This window comes from Culex pipiens, chromosome 2 (genome assembly GCF_016801865.2).
Source record: "Culex pipiens pallens isolate TS chromosome 2, TS_CPP_V2, whole genome shotgun sequence".
NCBI lineage: Eukaryota > Metazoa > Arthropoda > Insecta > Diptera > Culicidae > Culex > Culex pipiens.
In genome coordinates this window covers 194,626,839-194,646,062 of record NC_068938.1, presented here as the reverse complement: position 1 = coordinate 194,646,062, position 19,224 = coordinate 194,626,839, and the positions used below count along the sequence as shown (strand labels likewise).

General features: G+C 38.6%; 1 protein-coding gene across 10 annotated transcripts in view; it reads left to right on the top strand.

The window, feature by feature from the left end:
- LOC120424725 (polycomb protein Asx) overlaps positions 1–19,224 on the top strand; it is a 41,121-nt gene that overhangs the window by 18,910 nt on the left and 2,987 nt on the right. For 6 of the 10 annotated variants that reach the window (XM_052707105.1, XM_039588914.2, XM_039588910.2 and 3 more), the window contains 6 exons: positions 2,399–5,400; positions 10,024–10,422; positions 10,610–11,004; positions 15,321–16,523; positions 16,584–17,009; positions 17,212–17,452. In XM_052707105.1, the coding sequence (XP_052563065.1) occupies positions 2,415–5,400; positions 10,024–10,422; positions 10,610–11,004; positions 15,321–16,523; positions 16,584–17,009; positions 17,212–17,452 (5,650 nt within the window). In that variant the 5' untranslated portion in view covers positions 2,399–2,414. Of the gene's footprint in view, positions 1–2,398; positions 5,401–10,023; positions 10,423–10,609; positions 11,005–15,320; positions 16,524–16,583; positions 17,010–17,211; positions 17,453–19,224 lie in introns of those variants that run through there. The other 4 variants (XM_039588917.2, XM_039588908.2, XM_039588919.2 and 1 more) reach the window with 4 other exon arrangements.

Below are 19,224 nucleotides of genomic sequence, written 5' to 3'. Positions count from 1 at the left end.
GGCGCGGATTTCGCGCGGATGTGAAATTTGGTTAGTAAAATAATTGAGAGAGATAGAATTAATTTCAAGTTAAAAAGAAAAGTATTATCAGGAATCAGGGTAATTGTTTTTGAATTTGCGCTTTGATTTCTTAGAAAATGTTACTAAAACAAAATTGAATTTTCTTCCGAAAATGTTTGTTTGTATTCTTATCAAGAGAATACGTCGAAATAATCTTCATAAAGATATTTTTTTAATGTATTGTTGAGGATTTCTTAAAGAAATTTATTGCTACACTCAAATAATTTTTGAACATCTGCTTACTGGCTTTAAATATTTATTTAATATCTTTTGTGTTTTTAGTAATGTTCTTTTGACCCTTATTTATTGTGTATTTTAAAAAGGATCCATTAAAATTTTAATTTTTTGAATCATATTTCAAACTTTTCTCGAAAATGATTATTGGGGCTTGTTTCGGTGGCCGTACTGTGCTCAAATCACAATTATGAGCTTAATTGGACGTAACTGATGCTGGCTCTTTGCCTTTGAATTTTATCAAAATCTACCCCGTAGAAAGAATTTTTTTTTTTCTAAATTTCAGCATTCTTTAGGAAAAATAAAATTTCAAAACAACAAGCAACAATATTCAAAACTCGAAGTTTCAGAAATTAAAAACATTTTTAAGATTTTCAAAATTTAAAGAGTCAAAATTTTAAAATTCTAAAAATTGAAAATTAAAAACAATCAAGAGCATAAAAATATACCTACATTCTCAAATGCTTAAATTCTTAAATTCTTAAATTCATACATTCTTAAATTCTTAAATTCTTAAATTCTTAAATTCTTAAATTCTTAAATTCTTAAATTCTTAAATTCTTAAATTCTTAAATTCTTAAATTCTTAAATTCTTAAATTCTTAAATTCTTAAATTCTTAAATTCTTAAATTCTTAAATTCTTAAATTCTTAAATTCTTAAATTCTTAAATTCTTAAATTCTTAAATTCTAAATTCTTAAATTCTTAAATTCTTAAATTCTTAAATTCTTAAATTCTTAAATTCTTAAATTCTTAAATTCTTAAATTCTTAAATTCTTAAATTCTTAAATTCTTAAATTCTTAAATTCTTAAATTCTTAAATTCTTAAATTCTTAAATTCTTAAATTCTTAAATTCTTAAATTCTTAAATTCTTGAATTCTTAAATTCTTAAATTCATAAATTCTTAAATTCCTAAATTCTTAAATTCTTAAATTCTTAAATTCTTAAATTCTTAAATTCTTAAATTCTTAAATTCTTAAATTCTTAAATTCTTAAATTCTTAAATTCTTAAATTCTTAAATTCTTAAATTCTTAAATTCTTAAATTCTTAAATTCTTAAATTCTTAAATTCTTAAATTCTTAAATTCTTAAATTCTTAAATTCTTGAATTCTTGAATTCTTAAATTCTTAAATTCTTAAATTCTTAAATTCTTAAATTCTCAAATTCTTAAGTTCTTAAATTCTTAAATTCTTAAATTTTGAAATTAGAAGATCCCTTAATTTCAAAATTCTTGAATTCTTAAATTCAGAACCTTTTGAAATAAGAACTGCAAAATTCTTAAATTCTTAAATGATATTATTTTTGTCACCATCATAGATTACAGAAAAACTGATAATATTGGAGTATTTTCGGGGACATATTTTAGGTTCGAGAAATTTTAAGAAGAAAATAATACAAATTTCGTGTTTCGATTTTTTGAGTGGCGAAAATCATTAAGTACGAACTGCATTTAAAATTTCAGATCCCTAGATTTATGAATTTTTCAGGATTTTCAAACTTATAAATTTTGTTGTTGTTTTAATTTTAGAATTTAAAAAAGAACTAAGCTGAAAATAGAAAAATGAGCGTGGCCCAATGCACTCGACTGATTAGAATGCATTTTTGAAATATTTTTTTTAAATGCTTGTAAAAGGAATAGCATAACTTTAAATAAAAGTGCAAATAAACAGAAATGTTCACAAAAAGTTGCTCTACTCGTTGGTGTACTTGGTTTTAGTGATTTTCAAAGAACAATCTAGATTATCCAGCATCATTCAAACACGACCGCTTATTAGGCTTAAAATGGGCATATTTCCCCTATATAGGGGCGTAGCCTTGGAGCACAGTGTGGAAATTTACGTTTATATATATATATATATATATATATTTTTTATTTTAGCGAGCAACTATATCAATTTGTCTAAAAATATTGAATTGGTTTTCATTTAGTATTGTCATCAACACATTTGTTAAGCGTTAATCGGAGACTTATGAAATCACGGTTCTTTACAGAGTTTAACAGACAGATTTAATTATTGGAAAATCCCTAGCTTATATATTCAGACAAACCAAAGTTCAATCAAACAATCTAACTAACCTCATCTCCTTCTCTCACTTTTCCAGAAATTCCCGCCTCACGATGGAGTGCGACGTGTCCCCACCGGACAGCAGTAGCGGATGCGGTGGTGCCGCCGCCGCCGCCGGATCAACCCAACCCGGAACCCGCAGCCCGCTTGGCCGATCCCGCCCCCCTCAACCGAAGCAGCAGCAGCACCTGAACTTGAGCAGTGGCAGCAGCATCAGCAGCAGTAATCTCAACATTAGCGGAACCAGCAGCGGCCAGCGGAATCTCCTGAACGTGAGCACCAGCACTTCGTCGTCCTCGTCGTCGTCGTCCTACTCGACGACGGTTCATAGTAATCATCTTCATCAGCCGGCGAGGCCGCAGCCGCAAATGATCATGCACGAGGAGATTGCGTTCCCGGAGGTGGTGTCGTGTACGCCCGAGTCGAGCTTCAACTTTTCCGATGAGTACGAGTGCAACCCGCTGAAGGAGGTGGACCCGTTGAACGTGTCGGGGAGTTCGATGGATTTGTTGGCGGCGACTGCGTCGCCGGGGAAGGGTCAGGAGAAGGCGTCGGTGAAGCACGGCCATCATTTGCGGCGGAACGTTCCTAGGATAGTGGTGAAGCAGGTTCCGAAGCAGCAGATGGTGGCGACGACGGCTGTCGAGTCGGAGAAGCGGCCGATTGGGCCGGCGTCGACGATGCGGGAGGTTTTGGCGTCGATTCCGGGGTTTAGTGTGAAGCCGCGGCGGAGGTCGAACAAGAAGATGTCGACGGCGGCGCAGATCGAGCAGACCAAGGAGGGCTGTATAGATTTGGAGACGCCGGACTCGATCCTGGTCAATACGAATCTGCGTTCGCTGCTGAACAAGCAAACGTTCCAGATGTTGCCACCGTTGTTCCAGTACAAGCTGGTGCAGCTGCTGCCGTCGGTGGATCGGCCTTCGGTGCTGGACGCGGGCGATTGCGAGCGGAACGGGTGCCGGTTGAATCCGTCCAGTTTGAACAACGAGTTCTTTGCGCGGGCGTGTCTCGAGTGGCGCGACCGGTTATCGGAGGGGGAGTTTACGCCGGAGAACCAGATGAAGCTGCGCACGGAAGCGGAGAAGGAGAAGAGCAAGCTGGACCCGTGGAAGTTGAAGCACTTTGAGCCGATGTGGGGTGACCGGGGCTCGTCGTCGGCGGCGAACGTGGGTGCGGCCGGAACCGGACCCAATCCGTCTCCGCCGGGAACGCCGACCAAAGATGCCGCGACGGTGGTTGAGCCAGCGCCCACGAAAACAAGCACTCCAAGACCTGCCCTCAAGACGACCATCAAGCTGCGGCCAACGGCGGCGATATCGACGAGTACGACGGCCACGGTGGTCAGCCCGCCGGAAGCTACCGCCAGCACCAGCGGTAGCAGCAATATAAGCTTCGTGAACGCCAGCACGACGACGACCATCAACATCAGCAGCAGTAGTAGCAATAGCAGCAGTACTGCTCCGACGACGCCGACCTCGTCCCGTGCCACCGCTGCCCTTTCGCCCACGGCCACTTCTTCACCGAAGCGGGTTCGCACCGTCGGAGCGGTGACCCGGGCATCATCCCAGGCGGCCAAATCTCCGGTAACGCGGGTAGAATCGCCAAAGCCTTCCACGTCCAGTGCAGTACCTTCGGTTACGGTGTCCGGCGTAGATCTGGGACCCGCGCTGGCCGCAGCGGACACGGTCGATTCCAGCAGCAGCAGCAGTTCCAGCAACAGCAACCCTCTGATCGTGAGTGGGGCGTTGAAGCGCGTTCACAACCGTTCCCTGACGCCAGAACTAAGCAATAGTAAGATATCCAAATCGTCGGACGCGAGCGATAGCAGTTGGACGGCGCCACCGGTCACCGTCGCAAGCGTACCCACTTCGGAAGAATCCAAACCTGCACCCGCCACCCCACCAACGCCAGCATGTGATATTCCCGCTCCCGATCCCGAGCCCGAGTCGAAGGTCGAAGAACCCGCGTCGTCCGACCTGCTGGACGACGCAGACCTCCCAACCGAACCCGCCATCGAGGAGATCCCCGACGACGATCCAGACGTGACGGAGGTCATCATGGAGAACCCGGGCACGCCCGAACCCAGCGAAGACGTCCTGCTCAAGTACGACGAGTACTCGACGAGCTCCAGCTCCAGCTCGGCGCCGAATCTCAAACCTCAACCGCCCCCGCCCACCTCCGTGTACGACCAACAATCCGGCCAACTTTACAACATTGTGTGCGTCCCGTCGCCGGCGCCCTCAGCCCTAACACCCGCCACCAGCAGCAGCGAAGTCCCGCTCCAACCGCAACACCCACACCCAGAACACCACCAAATCTACGCCCAGGACAGCAACAGCAGCAGCACCTCGACGACCGCCCTCATGTCCTACAGCGACCAGGTGCCGCCGAACGCGCTCAGCAGCTTCGAGAACGTGCTGCAGAACAACGAAGAGCTGGTCATCCGGCAGCGGGACATCAGCAACGACGGAAGCAGCCGGAGTTCCGAGGCGAGCAGCAGCCAGCGGACGGTCAGCGCGGAGGTGAACATGAACCTGACGGCGTACCACCACGACCACGAGCTGCTGCACCAGAGTGTGAGTGGGGGAGGAAGTGGTGGGGGTGCCGGCGGTGGGGAGGAGGAAGACGACGACGAGGACGACGAGTTGAACTGTGATAACAACAACCATAATGATTCCACCAACGAGGAAGGCGATGGCGACGTTGGGGAGGAGGGTGGGACGGAGTCGAGACCGAGACTGATACTGGAAGGGGAGGAGGACGAGGAAGGCGATGGGTTGCACGTTGATGACGATCTGCACGGGTTGCAGTTGATGGCGCAGCAGCACCAGAATCACAACCACGGGCAACATCATCCGGTGGGGATGCAGCAGCACCAGCAGCATTCGGTTGTGGCCATGGAAGAGCCGGAATCTGGTGAGGAGGAGGAGGAGGAGGAAGGGGACGAAGATGATGATGGGGACGATGATCAGATGGACGAGAAGTTTATCGACGCGGAGAATTACGTGCTGGAGAGCGGGGAGATCAGTACGGAAAGTGAGTATTGAAAGATTGTTGAATTTTGGGAAATCTTGTTGTTAGTGGTTTGATACAATATAAATTGTTGAAAGAAAGACTCGGGTTGTTGTTGGTTTATTTTCTGCCTTTGGAAGAAATACTTTAAGAAATTAGGGTGTTCAGCCTAACACATCACATTCTGAGCCTACGTGGTAAGGAAAAATGCACTCATTAAAAAATTGAGACCTCCTACAAAAAATATGTAAAAAAACTAACTTAATCCACCTACGTGGTTGGCGCCTTCCTCACTTTTACCAACATTTGGTGATATGATTGCACACAAATTCCATCTATTTCTCAATAAAAAAAAAACACAAATGTCGCTTAAACGGTCATAACTTGAGAGTGAGCGTTGCCGGATCTTCAAACTTAACAAACGCTGGGTCGGATGATGGATCCGGACATAGTTTACATACATTTAGGTAAGATCCGGCTTCGAAAAAGTACATAAATATCACTTAAGTGGTCATATCTCGAGACAGGGTTGCCAGATCTTCAATGTTTTGGACTCATTGGAAAGGTCTTTTGATTATCTAACTAACGATGGGTCGGATGATGGATCCGGACATAGTTTACATACATTTAAGTGAGATCCGGCTTCAAAAAAGTACATAAATATCACTTAAGTGGTCACAACTCGAGACAGGGTTGCCAGATCTTCAATGTTTTAGATTCGTTGGAAAGGTCTTTCGATTACCTAACCAACGATGGGTCGGATGATAGATCCGGACATTGTTTTCATATAGATAAGTGAGATCCGGCATCAAAATTCCAGCACCTGATTCGCAACTCTGACACTTCTTTATACGTAACTTTTGAACTACTTATCGGATCTTCAAACAATTCAATAGTGCAGTATGAGGCACCAAAATAAATCGAATGCAACATGTTTGACTCAAATCGGATCAGCCAGTGCCGAGAAAACTTGGCAAGAATTTTGAGCACCAAAGTGAATACGCACACACATACACACACACACACAGACATTTGTTCAGTTTTCGATTCTGAGTCGATAGGTATACATGAATATAGGTCTACGAGCTGTTTTTCAAGTGTTCATTTTTCGAGCAGGATTATAGCCTTACCTCAGTGAGGAAGGCAAAAAAAACTAAAAATCAAAACAATATAAATGTATTATGTATTTTGTTAAATCTGAAAACTCTTAAATTATTATTTCTACAATTTTCAAAACTATTTTTGTTAAATTGAAAATTTTTACATCCAAAATTCTAAAAATCTAGACAACTAGATTTTAACTTTCATGACAATCTAAAATCCTCAAAATCCGAAGACCTAAAATTTTAAATTGGAAAAAAGTGAACTCAAATTTTAAAAGAAAAAATATATGAATATAAATTCTTGATTGACCAGCATTTTCAAATTTCAAAATACCAACATTTTAAATATTTTAAATTTAACGTTTTTAAATCCTCTCACACTAAATTTTAAATTTAAATTTTACCGATTTTTTAACTGCTGAATAGTTTGGTAAACTTAAACTACCGAATTTGGTAAAATATTACCGAAATTCGGTAATGAAGTTTATCATTGAACATCTTACTACCGAATTTCGGTAAATTTTTGTTCATTTTGACAGACGGTTCACCGATCTAAACTTAACCGATTTCGGTTGAAAACTTTATTGAATTCGGATGTGAAATCTAAGTGTGATATTATTTATACACACTTAGTTTTTATTACCGAATTCGGTAAAGATTGCCGAATTTTCAACTGCTGAACAGTTCGGTAAACTGAAAAATACCGAATTCAGTAAAAAGTTACAGAAATTCAGTTACAAAGTTCATTATTGTTCATCGTACAACCGATTTTGGTTAAAATTTTGTTCATTTTGACAGATGGTTTACCGAAATGAACAAACCGATTTTTCAACAACCGAATTCGGTAAAAAAAAATAAGTGTGTAATTTAACAATTCTAGAGTTTTTTTTTGTCCTATAAGCTATTGTGTTTCATACGTTCTAGAATTCTTAAAAAAAATCTTAAATCAAGATACCTTAGGTATTCAAAATGTCCCGGAACATTAAAATTTCAGAGCCAAAAAATTTCAATGCTGAAGTTCCGAAATGGTACAACTCTGAATGTTTTGAATGTTACTAATAAAATATGAAAACTTGAATATCCAAAATATTAAATCTGAAAACTTCACAATTTCAAAATTTTCCATGGTAAAGTATAAAAATTCTAAACGTTTAAACTGCAGGTAAATTCAAATACAAAAAAAAAACAATTTTTTTTTCAAGAGCTCAAAAGTTGGTAAACTCTCAAATTTTCATACCCTAAAATTTTTAAATTTTATATTATAAACTTCAATGTTCCAATAATTTAAATTTCTTAAATTTTGACATTCAAAATTTCTTGAAAATCAATTTTTAATACGAAATACAGTTTATAAATTGTTAAAACATAACATAAAAATCCAAAAACCTTTATATTCCAAAAAGTTTTAAATTTTTCAAAACCTAATCTTTTACAACAAACATTCTAAATTTTAAGGATTTAAGAATTTTAGCATTTTTTTTATATTTAAGAAATGTAAATTTTAGGATCTGAAATTATAGGATTTAGAATTTTAGGGTTGAAGAATTTTAGAACTCCAGAGAATTTTATTTTTATTTTTAAATAAAATTAGATTTTTGCAATGTATGTTTCTTTAGAAATTCAAGATTTTGATTTTTTCTTAAAATACATACATCAATTGCAAAATTCAAATTTTCTAAAAAAGTAAAAAAAATCCCTGGAATTCTGGAATTCTACAACCCTGAAATTCTAAATTCCTAATCCTATAGTTTCATATCCTAAAATTTACATTTCTTAAATACTAATAAAAATTACAAAACTTCTTATGTCCTGAAATTAAAACATAAAACTTCAGATGTTATTTTATAAAATTGCAGAATATCAAAATTTGAAAACTATTAAATTTAAAATGTTTTAAAACCCGTAAATTTTCAACTCTGCAACATATACGTAATTCGTTAATTCAGAATCCTGAAATTTTCTTATATTCTTAAATTTTAAAAGCTCTCTTCGTGATCAAACTCAATTTATTTCAACGAATCATCTCTGCGGTTAACTTAACACAGTTGGCCTGGCCCATTACAGAGGAAGAATTTTGGAAGTGAATGCCCCAGCATTCCTTCAGGACGCTTCCGCAAGGGTTAGATTAGATTGGGCAACTTATGTATTCTAAATTATAAAATGATATAATTCTATAATGTATAACTTCTGAAATCTCGGTATTATGAAATTTAGAAACTATCAAATTGTAGATTATAATGCAAGTTGTAATGTCTGAAATCTTGGTAATCTTTTTTTTTTCAAATACTAAAATTGTGAAATGCTAAATTGTAAAATCCTTATATTTTAAAATTAAACATTTTTAATTTAATATCTTAGAATACTAAACTTGTGCTTGAAATTTAAGAAGGACAAAATCTAAATTTGTTAGATCCTAAAATAATTTCAGTAAATTCTAAAATTTAAGAAAAACTAGTGAAAAACTATTCAAAATTACGCATTGTGTTACACCCATTTTGCGATTTATAAAATGATGAGTATTATCTAAAAATACAGGATTTTGTAATAATTTTATTATATTTCTTTCAAAATTTGTAATACAGTGAAAATCTAAACTAAATATCGCGTTGTTTGATATGAGTGTAAAAAAAAAATGAAAATTTGGATATTGAAATAAAAAGTATGGTATTTTCTGATTCTTTTTAGCATTGTTCTATGAAAATTGTAATACAGAGAAAATACATGCAAAACATTTCACCGTCGATACTCATATTGGAAATTATTACAATATTTCACAAATTATTGATAAGAAGATCTACAAAAAAATGTATTTTTATAAATTTGTGAGTACTTTATCTTACCTTAATTCTTTAGGAGCTAGAGAATATTTAATAAAAATATCCTATATTGAGTTTTATATGTTTATAGGACCTAGTAAAAAAAAAACTCTAAATTCCTAGATTTTTTATTATGAAACACAATAAATTATAGGACCTTAAAAAAAACACTCTGGATTTTTGTTGATTAATTTCATTTCAAGAAGTTACTTTAAATGAGTTTTCGTCGGTTATCGCCGGATCGTCGCTAAAGTTATCGTATTTCGATAAAGATAACCTTATCGGTTAACAACGTCGATCTCAGTACATTTGATTCAAATAATTTGTTTAATATTCTTCAATTATCTATACATAAAAAAATAGTAAAATTTCTTTATTATCATTCATAACCGTAGTCGTCACACAAATAGTCCCACGCAAAAGTGTTACGCAAACATTCCAAAGAAAAAAAAATATATAGACTTGTTTCGGAAATTTAGATTTCTCGACTGAGAGTGAAATTTTAAAATTGGCCAGCCCAACCGCCTAACAATTAACCGTTACGATGATTCGTTGCCATTGTTTCATTCTGAATTAGAATGTTTTAAATTTCCTTCACACACAATTCTTAACCTAACCCGTACTAACCCCCATTTCTCTTGATACACTACTTATATCCCTCCTTTGCGGCCTTGACTAACCCATCCCCAACTAACAACCTTCGAATAACCCTAACCTCGAAAAAAAAGTCGAAACAATGGCCATGCTAACGGAGAATGCTACCGGTCCCGGCGAGGAAGAAGACGACGACGACGACGAAACGGAGGTCGGCGTAGACCTGGGCATTGCCGGAGTTGCGGAAGCCGGTCCGAGCCCGCACGAGGAGGACAATCTGATCATCCTGCACGAGTTGGACTTGAAAGGGGTGGGGGAGGACGATGAGGATGAGGACGAGGAGGAGGAGGAAGAAGAGGATGACGAGGAGGAAGACGAGGATCAACCGATGGAGCAGGAGGTCGTTGGACAACCGCAGCAGGTGGAGGAAGCCGTTGCGGACGGTCCGGTGATGTGTTCCGCGAGTGACTTGGACGGATTCGACGGGATTCAGGCGATCAAGATGGAGACGGACAGTATCTTTGACAGCGGTGGTAAGCTTCTGGAGGAGGTCGTTGGGTTTTGGTTTCGTTTCGTTTCGTTGTCGTTGATTTTGTTGGTTCGGTTGGCTTCCTTCTTCTTCGGTTCGTGGAGTTTTGGGTTCATTTGGTTTCCTTTATGTCTTGAAGAAGTGCTTGTTGGAGTTGGCGACTAATCCAGGTTTTTGAACTCTCTTTTCAGATTGGCCATTCAAGATGAAGCTGGACCCGAAGATGATGATGGTGGACCAGTTGGACTCGAGCAGTATTATCCTAACGCCGGCAACGACGACCACTTCCGTGTCCTCCGCGATGGCGATGCCAAGTGGCGCCGGAGCAGGTCAACAGCTGCAGGTTGTTCATCAACAGCAACCGCAGCAGCCGCAGCAAATTCACACGATTCAGGCGTCGCAGCAGCAGCAACAACACTTGATGAATCAGCAAGTGTTTGTCCAACATCAACAACATCATCATCAGCAACAGCAGCAGCAGCAACAGCCATTGAACGTGTATCAGCTGCAGCAGGTTCAGCATCAGCAGCAGCCGCACCAGATGATGTTGCCGCAGTCGCTAGCCAGCAGCATTCTGTCATCGGAGGCGAGTCCGGTTTTTAAATTATCTTTAAAATTACTCAGCCTTACATGGTGTCGATTCCGTTAAAATTTAAAATCCTTGATAAAATGTTGCGTCATTTGTGGATGGTTTCGTAATCTTTTCAAAGAAATGGATAATCTAAAGTTATCCAAAGGAGGTGATAATAACATCAATAAGTTGCTGAAATGGTCGAAAAAGTTGTTAAAATAACCAAAACTGTAGAGTTGGGTATTTGTCAGGGCCCGGCGTCAGAGTTGGAGTCGAATCAAACCCGGCTTCGCAGGCCTGAAAATTACAGGTCCAAAAATAGAAGAAAAAAAAAATGTTCAGAAAATAACATGCCTTGATATTGCAATAACAAATAATGTTATGATGTAATTGTATGTCAAGCGAACCACGTAAATGGGTCCGGTTTTTTCCTTGATATTTAAGGAAAATTTTGAAATTTTGACAAAAACTTGAGTTAAAATTTACATTGGCCTAATTTAAAAAAATATGTGAAATTTGAAAAAATAAAACGAACGTTTGAACGTCCTCAACTAAGAAAATCAACAAGTAATATTTGAAAAGTTTAGGTTAAGCTCTACGAATAAAGTCTCGAGAATTTTAAAATTGTAAAGCTGAAAATTCAATTAGGCCGATGCAAACATTTTAAATAAAATTTGTGCCAGGCTTACTCAGAAATTGAAATATGTATATTTTTGATTTTTTTCAATTACTCAAAAATGAAAAAAAAAAACAAAGCAATATTTAATAGGGTATTTGTCCCTATTTTGGGCCTACTAAGTCGAGCGCACTTTTAATTCGGCGGCGAGAACTCGAGAGAGAGGATTTTTTCTCGCGAGAGCGCGAGAATACCAACACTGTGAAAAACTAAAACATTTTTTGTCCCTATTTTGGGTCTATTGCTCCAAGGATCCACCTTCAATGTTCCTATTTTCGACCTACCTTCTGATTGGTTGAAATCTCGAAGCATGTGGCGAATATTTTTGACGTACCGTCATCCATGGCATTTGAAAAGCTGAGTGTCAAAAAGCGGTAAGCAAAAGTGGTGAATATTTTGGACCTAATGGGCAACTCGCAATTTGCCAAGAAATAAGTGAAGAGTGAAAAAGTGAATTATTCTTACCCACCAAAAATAAAGATAATGATAGCACGTATCGCTCTCAAGATTCCTGCCAGATTTGGTGAAGTTTGTTAGACCCAAAACAGGCCTACTAAGCCCAAATTTGGGACAAATATCCTATTATTATATATTTTTTTTAAATATAAAAGTCAAACAGTTTAAAATGTTAAAAGAGAAAATGTCTTTTAAATGTGCCTAATTAAACATATTTTTATGTATTTTTCAAACCGGCTGAATTTTTTGAGTGCCTTCCGAGTTTCCAAAGAAGCAATTTCGGATCATCGGTTTCCCATATGATTTTCTATACAAATTTGACAGCTGTCCATAAAAAAATGTTTTTATTACTTGAAATTTATTTCCTAAATACCTTTTTTTATTTGATGATATGTCAGGCAGGGGACATAAAATGCCATCTCTTAATCATCATCTCTTTTTTTACTTCATTTTTTAGAGTAAAATCAAATTTGCAATCAAAAAATACTTGCTTGCTGATTTTTAACATCACTATTTGTTCCCAAAAAAAACCTTGTTTTTATATGTTTACGATACACCTTTTGAGAAATTTTCAGAAAGCACTTAAAATTTTAAAAAAGATATAAAAAACACTTCATTTCAATGTAAAACCAAATTTGCAATCAAAAAGGGCTTAAGGTTCTGAAAGGCATTATTCCCGATCAGCCATTTGGCGGCCATGTTTGTTTTAGAAAAAACATTCTAATCTTGATTCAGCATGTTTCAATCAAAAAATGTTTTTTTTTGTGTTGTAGAAGCATTTTAAAAATCGTGATTATTTTTTTTTATTTCAATTTACTATTTCTGGACCCTGAATTCAGAACCATCATTGACAGTCATTGCCCCAAAAGTGGAGGACACCTTCCCGAATCAAAATTTTAACTTAAGGAAATTTTGATAAAGAGCACTGTTTTTTGAGATTTTAACTACCTTTTTTTGAAAAAAAACAGGTCGAAGTTTTTGAATTTTCCAAAATAGTTTGATAAAAACAAATTTTCGAAAACCTGAGAAAATTGCAATAACTTGTAAACGGTGCACTTTTTCGTAATTTTACTGAAGTTCTTTTTGATTGCAAATTTGGTTTTACATATAAATGAAGTACTTATTTTTATCTTTTTTATTTTTTTTTAGCAAAATTACTTTCCCATTGATAAAAAATTTACCAAATTTTTTTAGTAGAATCTAAAAATTTCGCAAAAGATGGCTTTTATGTATCGTAAACATATAAAGGAATTTTTAAACAAGTGATGTTGGAAATCAGAAACAAAATGTTTCGTGAACATTTTTGTTTTGGTGCTGATGACACCAAAACGATCAAAACATTTCTTCAAAAGATTCAGATTCTTGAATTTTCACATACCATTTTTGTATGGACAGCAGTAAAATTTGTGTGGAAAGTGCTATACACAAAATGATAATGCAAAATTGCTTTTTTTTTACTTTTGGAGGTGTGCACCTAAAAAGTTCAGCCAGATTGAAAAATAAAAAAAAAACCAGATGGCCAAAATCTCAGAAAATTACTCAAAATTTTAAAAATTGGCTATTCGTAAAAAGTAAAAAATAGTAGAATTCGGAAAATTTGAAAGTTTATGTTTATGTATGAAAATAGTATAAATATTTTGGTTGAGCTTCACTGCCGTTCTACGCATAATTGTCCCATGTCATTTTTTGACGATTCTGACTTTTTATCATTTTTAAGTTTAGTTTTTCATATACTTTCAGAAAAACAAATAAAATCTAGTGCTTTGTTCAGAAAATCATTAAAAACAACACCAAGTCTGTTTGTCCCATCGTTGAACTTCTAAGCATAATTGTCCCGCCAAGTATTTTCTATCACGAAATAATGAGTTTTACGAAGCATTTTATCTTGTTTACCTGTTTACCTGCAAGAGGATTATAAATAAGGGTGATAAAATGTTAACCGGGGTGATTAGGGACATATAGGGCGAATAGGGACCCACGGGACAATTATGCGTAGAAACACAGAAATCGATCTAAAAATTTCAATCGCGTTTTTCTCAGTTGTCCTTTTTTGAACATGGGACAATTATGCGTAGAACGGCAGTTCACGCATCTAAATTATTTTGAAGAAGAAAAATTTAGTTTTTGCGTCATTCCATCTCAACTGAGTACACTTTTAGACTCGACTTTCACCGATTTGGACCAAACTCGGAGGGAACGTTCATCTATCGATAGTTAACAGAAATCCCAAGTTTGGTGCTGATTGGGCAATCCCTCTATTTTTGGCACCGCCCTATTTTTTGACGATTTTCTAAAAAAAGGTTTTTTTTTTCTTTGAATCATAACTTTGCAAATACTTGAGCAAAAGACTTTCTACAGGTTGCATTTTATAGCAAGTTGTCCAAGGAATTCTATAAAAACAAAATTTTAACCCTTAAGTGCCCACTAATATTATATTTTAAAGTTTATAGAATTTAAATTGAGTTTTGACCTTTTCCTTATATTTTTATTTGATTTATTTTATGACTATCGTGTTCCCTGGACAATTTTACATAATAATCAATGTAGACCTCAAGCTAAATTGAACTATTGGCGAGATACAGCGATTTTACTGAAAAAAGTATGATTTTGCACAGCACTCGGAAGTACATGGTGTACTTTTCAACAAAAAGGGATGAATTCTGCATAGTTCGGTTTTTTTATGTGAGAAACTTATTTCGGATTTGAATTCATAGGACAGACTGCAGCGCAAAATCATACTTTTCAGTAAAATCGCTGTATCTCGCCAATAGTTCATTTTAGTTTGAGGTCAACATTGATTATTATGTAAAATTGTCTGGGGAACACGATGGTGATAAAATAAAACAAATAAAAACATAAGGAATTGGTCAAAACTAATTTTCAATGCTTAAAACGTTAAAATATAATATTATTGGGCATTTAAGGGTTAAAATTTTATTTTTATCGAATTCTTTGGACAATTTTCTATAAAATGCAACCTGTAGAAGTCGTTCCCTCCAAGTTTGGTCCAAATCGGTGAAGGTCGAGTCCAAAAGTGCACTCAGTTGACCTGGAATGACCCTTTTTTAAAAAATGTTTCTGAAACAAGATTTGTAGTCATCTTGAGAAATCGATAATGTTTAAATTATAATTGGAGTCGACACCATGCAACAAGTATAGAAGTTAATCTGTACTAACACGCCATCTTTCCCTCCGGCAGGCTAAGGACGTCCGCGCCATCATCAAGCCGGAATCGACCGTCACCGGAATGGTGCACGGCCGGCCCGCCACCGGTCAGCTCATCACGCGCATCAAGATCGAGGGCGACGACGGCCAGAAGGTGCACGTGGTGACGTCCGGCAGCGACAACCTGACGCGGGTCATCGAAAGCGTGGCGGGGAATTACGGCAGTACGGCCGCCGCGACGAATCACACCCAGCAGCTGCTGCAGCAACACCAGCACCAGCAGCAGCTTCTTCAGCAGGTCCCGCAGCACATCAAGCTGGAAATGGACGGGGGAGGTCAGTCGCAGCAGCAGCAACAGCAGCCCAAGTTCATCATTACGAGGCAGATCGGCAACAAGATTCCGATCACGGTGACGAGCGGTCCGTCTGGTCAAATCTTGCAGCATCAAGCGGGTGGAGCGGGTGGTGCTGGCGGTACCGTAACGGCCACCCTGCAAAAGCCGATACAGCTGCAGAAGATCATCATGTCCAGTTCGAGTTTGCAGCCGCAACGGCCACGACTTCCGCTGCAACGTGCCCAGCTGCAGGTTCAACCCCAGCAAACCCAGTCCCAGCAGCGATTCCAGCAAAAGTTCGTTACGAACCAGCTGATTCGCGGCCAGAACGCAGCCATCATCAACAGTGTTCAGCAATTGCAGCAGGTTCAGCAGCAGCAACAACAACAGCAAGCAGCGCAGGCTCAAGCTCAAGCTCAAGCCCAGGCGCAAGCGCAAGCACTGGCCAATCAGCAGGCCCAACAGGCGGCGGCCACGGTCGGGGCGAACGTGGTCATTGGACCGACGCCGCGCAAGACGCGCGTTGAGATCACGGGCAGCGGGACGGTTCCGGCTATTGCCGCTACCGCGGCGGCCTCTGCCAACATTCCCGGCGCATCCGCGCCGGTAGGTCCCGGAGGAAGTCGACGTGGGGGAAGGACAAGCAGCACGAGGTTACCGCCCGGGGCGGTCAACCTGGAGCGGAGCTACCAAATCTGCCAGGCAGTCATCCAGAACAGCCCGAATCGGCATCAGTTGCGGGCTCAACTGAAGCCACCGCAGGCGTTCCTGGCCAGTTCCAACTCGAACTCGAGCAACAGTAGCAATAGCAACGGGAGCAGTAGCAGCGGTGCTGGTGGCGGCGGCGCCGGAAGTGGTAAGGATGAGCCGACCAGCTTTGGAGGGGCCATCGTGGGGAATAAGGTGAGTTGAAGAGTTACTTTTGTAAAACACTCAGCATTTACTCAATGTCCTCTTCTTCAGGTCGGTCCCCGACTGGTCAACCCCAAGCGGATAATCTCCACCGTCGGCCGGCAACCGTCGTCCATCGTGGTCCGGCACGTGTACACCACCGCCGGCCAGTCCAACCCGGGCACCATTAGTATTATCTCCACCTCCCAGCAGCAGCAGCAGCAACAACAACAGCAATTTCAACCGCAACAAACCCAGCAGCCGCAACCCGTCGTCCAGCAACGGATAATGACGGCGGCCGAGGCCGCGGCGGAGCTCCAACACGCCCAGATCATCAGCGTTTCGGGATCGGGCACCAACGCCACCGGAACGATAGCCGTCTCGACGGCCGGCCCAGTCGGGGCCAACTTTGGCGGCAAGTACGTGCTGGTGCAGCGGACTCACATCGGTGATATTGTAACGCCGCGGGCGGCCAGTGCTCCACCGACGCAGAACCAGGTAAGGCGGAACTTGGTGGTCGCTCGAATTTTGCTGAAATGGTGTCTCTCTTTCTTTGCTCTTTTTTCTCTCCGGCATTTACTAACACAAATCAAAAATTCACACTCACGTTCATTTCAACTCTTCAAAAAATAAAATTCAAATCGCGCGACATCATAACACTAATCCACATACACAAAATATCATTAAAAAAAATAACCAGCAGCAGGTTAATTCAGTAACCGGTGTCCCAATAACGCTAGCGGGTCGTGGACGGCCAGCTTCGGTAGATATTGATACACCTGTCTCCCTTCCCGATTCTCAACAGCAGCAGCAGTTCCAGCAGCCCCAGCAACAACAACAAGTGCAAATAATTCATCACCCGCCTCAGCAACTTAATCAGCAGATTGTAGGACCCAATCCCGGGATCCAAGCGGTGACCCGGAGGGGTCCCACCACGCATGGTGAGTGAATGGCGAGCGTTTGAAATTTTAGATAAGATATTTTCAATAAATTTTATTGCAACCTTCTTTAGAAAATTGCAAAATTTTCTCATAAATGTCTTCAAGATAAGCTTTGAGCTGAGCGAGAGTAATTTTTAGAAAAAAAGCTAATTTTCTCTTTTTTCTTAAAGCAGTGTGCGCACTTGGTAAATAAATCGGTCTAGGAAAATTTCAAATGGGCGGCAGCGGCACCGAAAGCAAGCCAGAGAGGGTGAAGAAAAGCCCCAAGAAATAGCTCCTTCTTCTTTGTTCTGCTGTTCGTAAGGCTGTTTCTTGACCCCTTTCCTTTGGAGCTGCGTACTTGCCCTAAAGCTAAGTACGATATTTGGAAGGAACGCGGCCAAGGAAATTTGCGCAGTTGACAGTTCGGTTAAAAAAATCATTTATTCAAGAATTCAAAAATTGAAAAAAAAACCTAGAAAATTATAAAAAATATTTTCAAAATTTCAAAATTCAATCTTAAACTATAAAATTCTGGAACTTTTAAACTCTTATATTCACATCATATAAAAATTTGTCAGGTCAAAAATTTCAAAAAGTTAAACTAAATCCATACATTTAGAAATTTAATGTATTTATAAAATTTTGAAATGCTGCCATCTTAGATTTCAAAAAATTAGATAACTTTAAAACATTTTTTAATGTCAGATTTTTCGGGAGAGACCCAAATTTCTAGAAAAATAAAAAATATCGTGGCTCGAATATCCAGAAAGGAAATTTTGGGCCAATCTACTACAACATGTATTTGATTTTACAAATCCCTTCATTTTTATTTTTTTTTTTATGTTTCTTGAACTTTGGAATATTTATATTGTCAAACGCGAAAAAGTGAGAGTTTGCTCGCTTGTTTGCCATAGTGTAATAGCTCCTTAAGAAAGGCAAAAGAAAACTAAGATTCCAAAATTCCTAAATAGAAAATATGAAATTTTAAATTTAAAATAACAAAATTTAAAAAGTCAAAATAAATCCGAAAACAAAAATTGAAATATTGAATAAATAATTTTTTTTAAATACAACAGCATTTCAAAATAAAATAACATTTGGGTCTTTGAATTGTCTTTAATCAAAAATATGACGCCAAAAATACTCTAATTTTCTGTTTACTGTAATATCAAGCAAATCAAATAGGGTCCTAAAGCCCTAAGTCAATTTTTATGTACAACATTAGAAAACACGATTAAAAACCATTTCTGGTCACTTTTTTTTTTTCATTTTAATGCTAAAAAATAATTTTCATGGATCAACTATGGTCTACTTGGAACAAGGGAGCGTTCTTTCATTACGTAACGCAAAATTTGGGATTTTGAGCGATCTCGTCATACCCTCCTCCAATTTTCGGAACATTTCGTAACTGACACCGACAACCCCTCCACCCTCCCAACCCCCCCCCCCCCCCCAAACTGCGTTACGTAATAAAAGAACGCTCCCCAAGCTGTCAAGTAGAAACTTTTCTGTCAAGAACGGCCGCAAAGATTTTTTTTTAAATGATTTAAAATTCATTTTTTTTCTCTTTTTGGTCGTACAAAGAATCATTGTACTCAGAAAAATAAGCTTTATCGTTGTGAACAATAATATCTCAAATTAAAGCTTGATTTTAGGACCCTATTTGCACCCGACGTTAAGCCCACCTGCTCCTAGTTAAGCGGGATTTAGCTGTGCTACCCGTTTTGCTGCCATGTCATAAAATTAAATCGAAAATTAAAAATAGAAATCACAAAAATAATTTTAAAAAA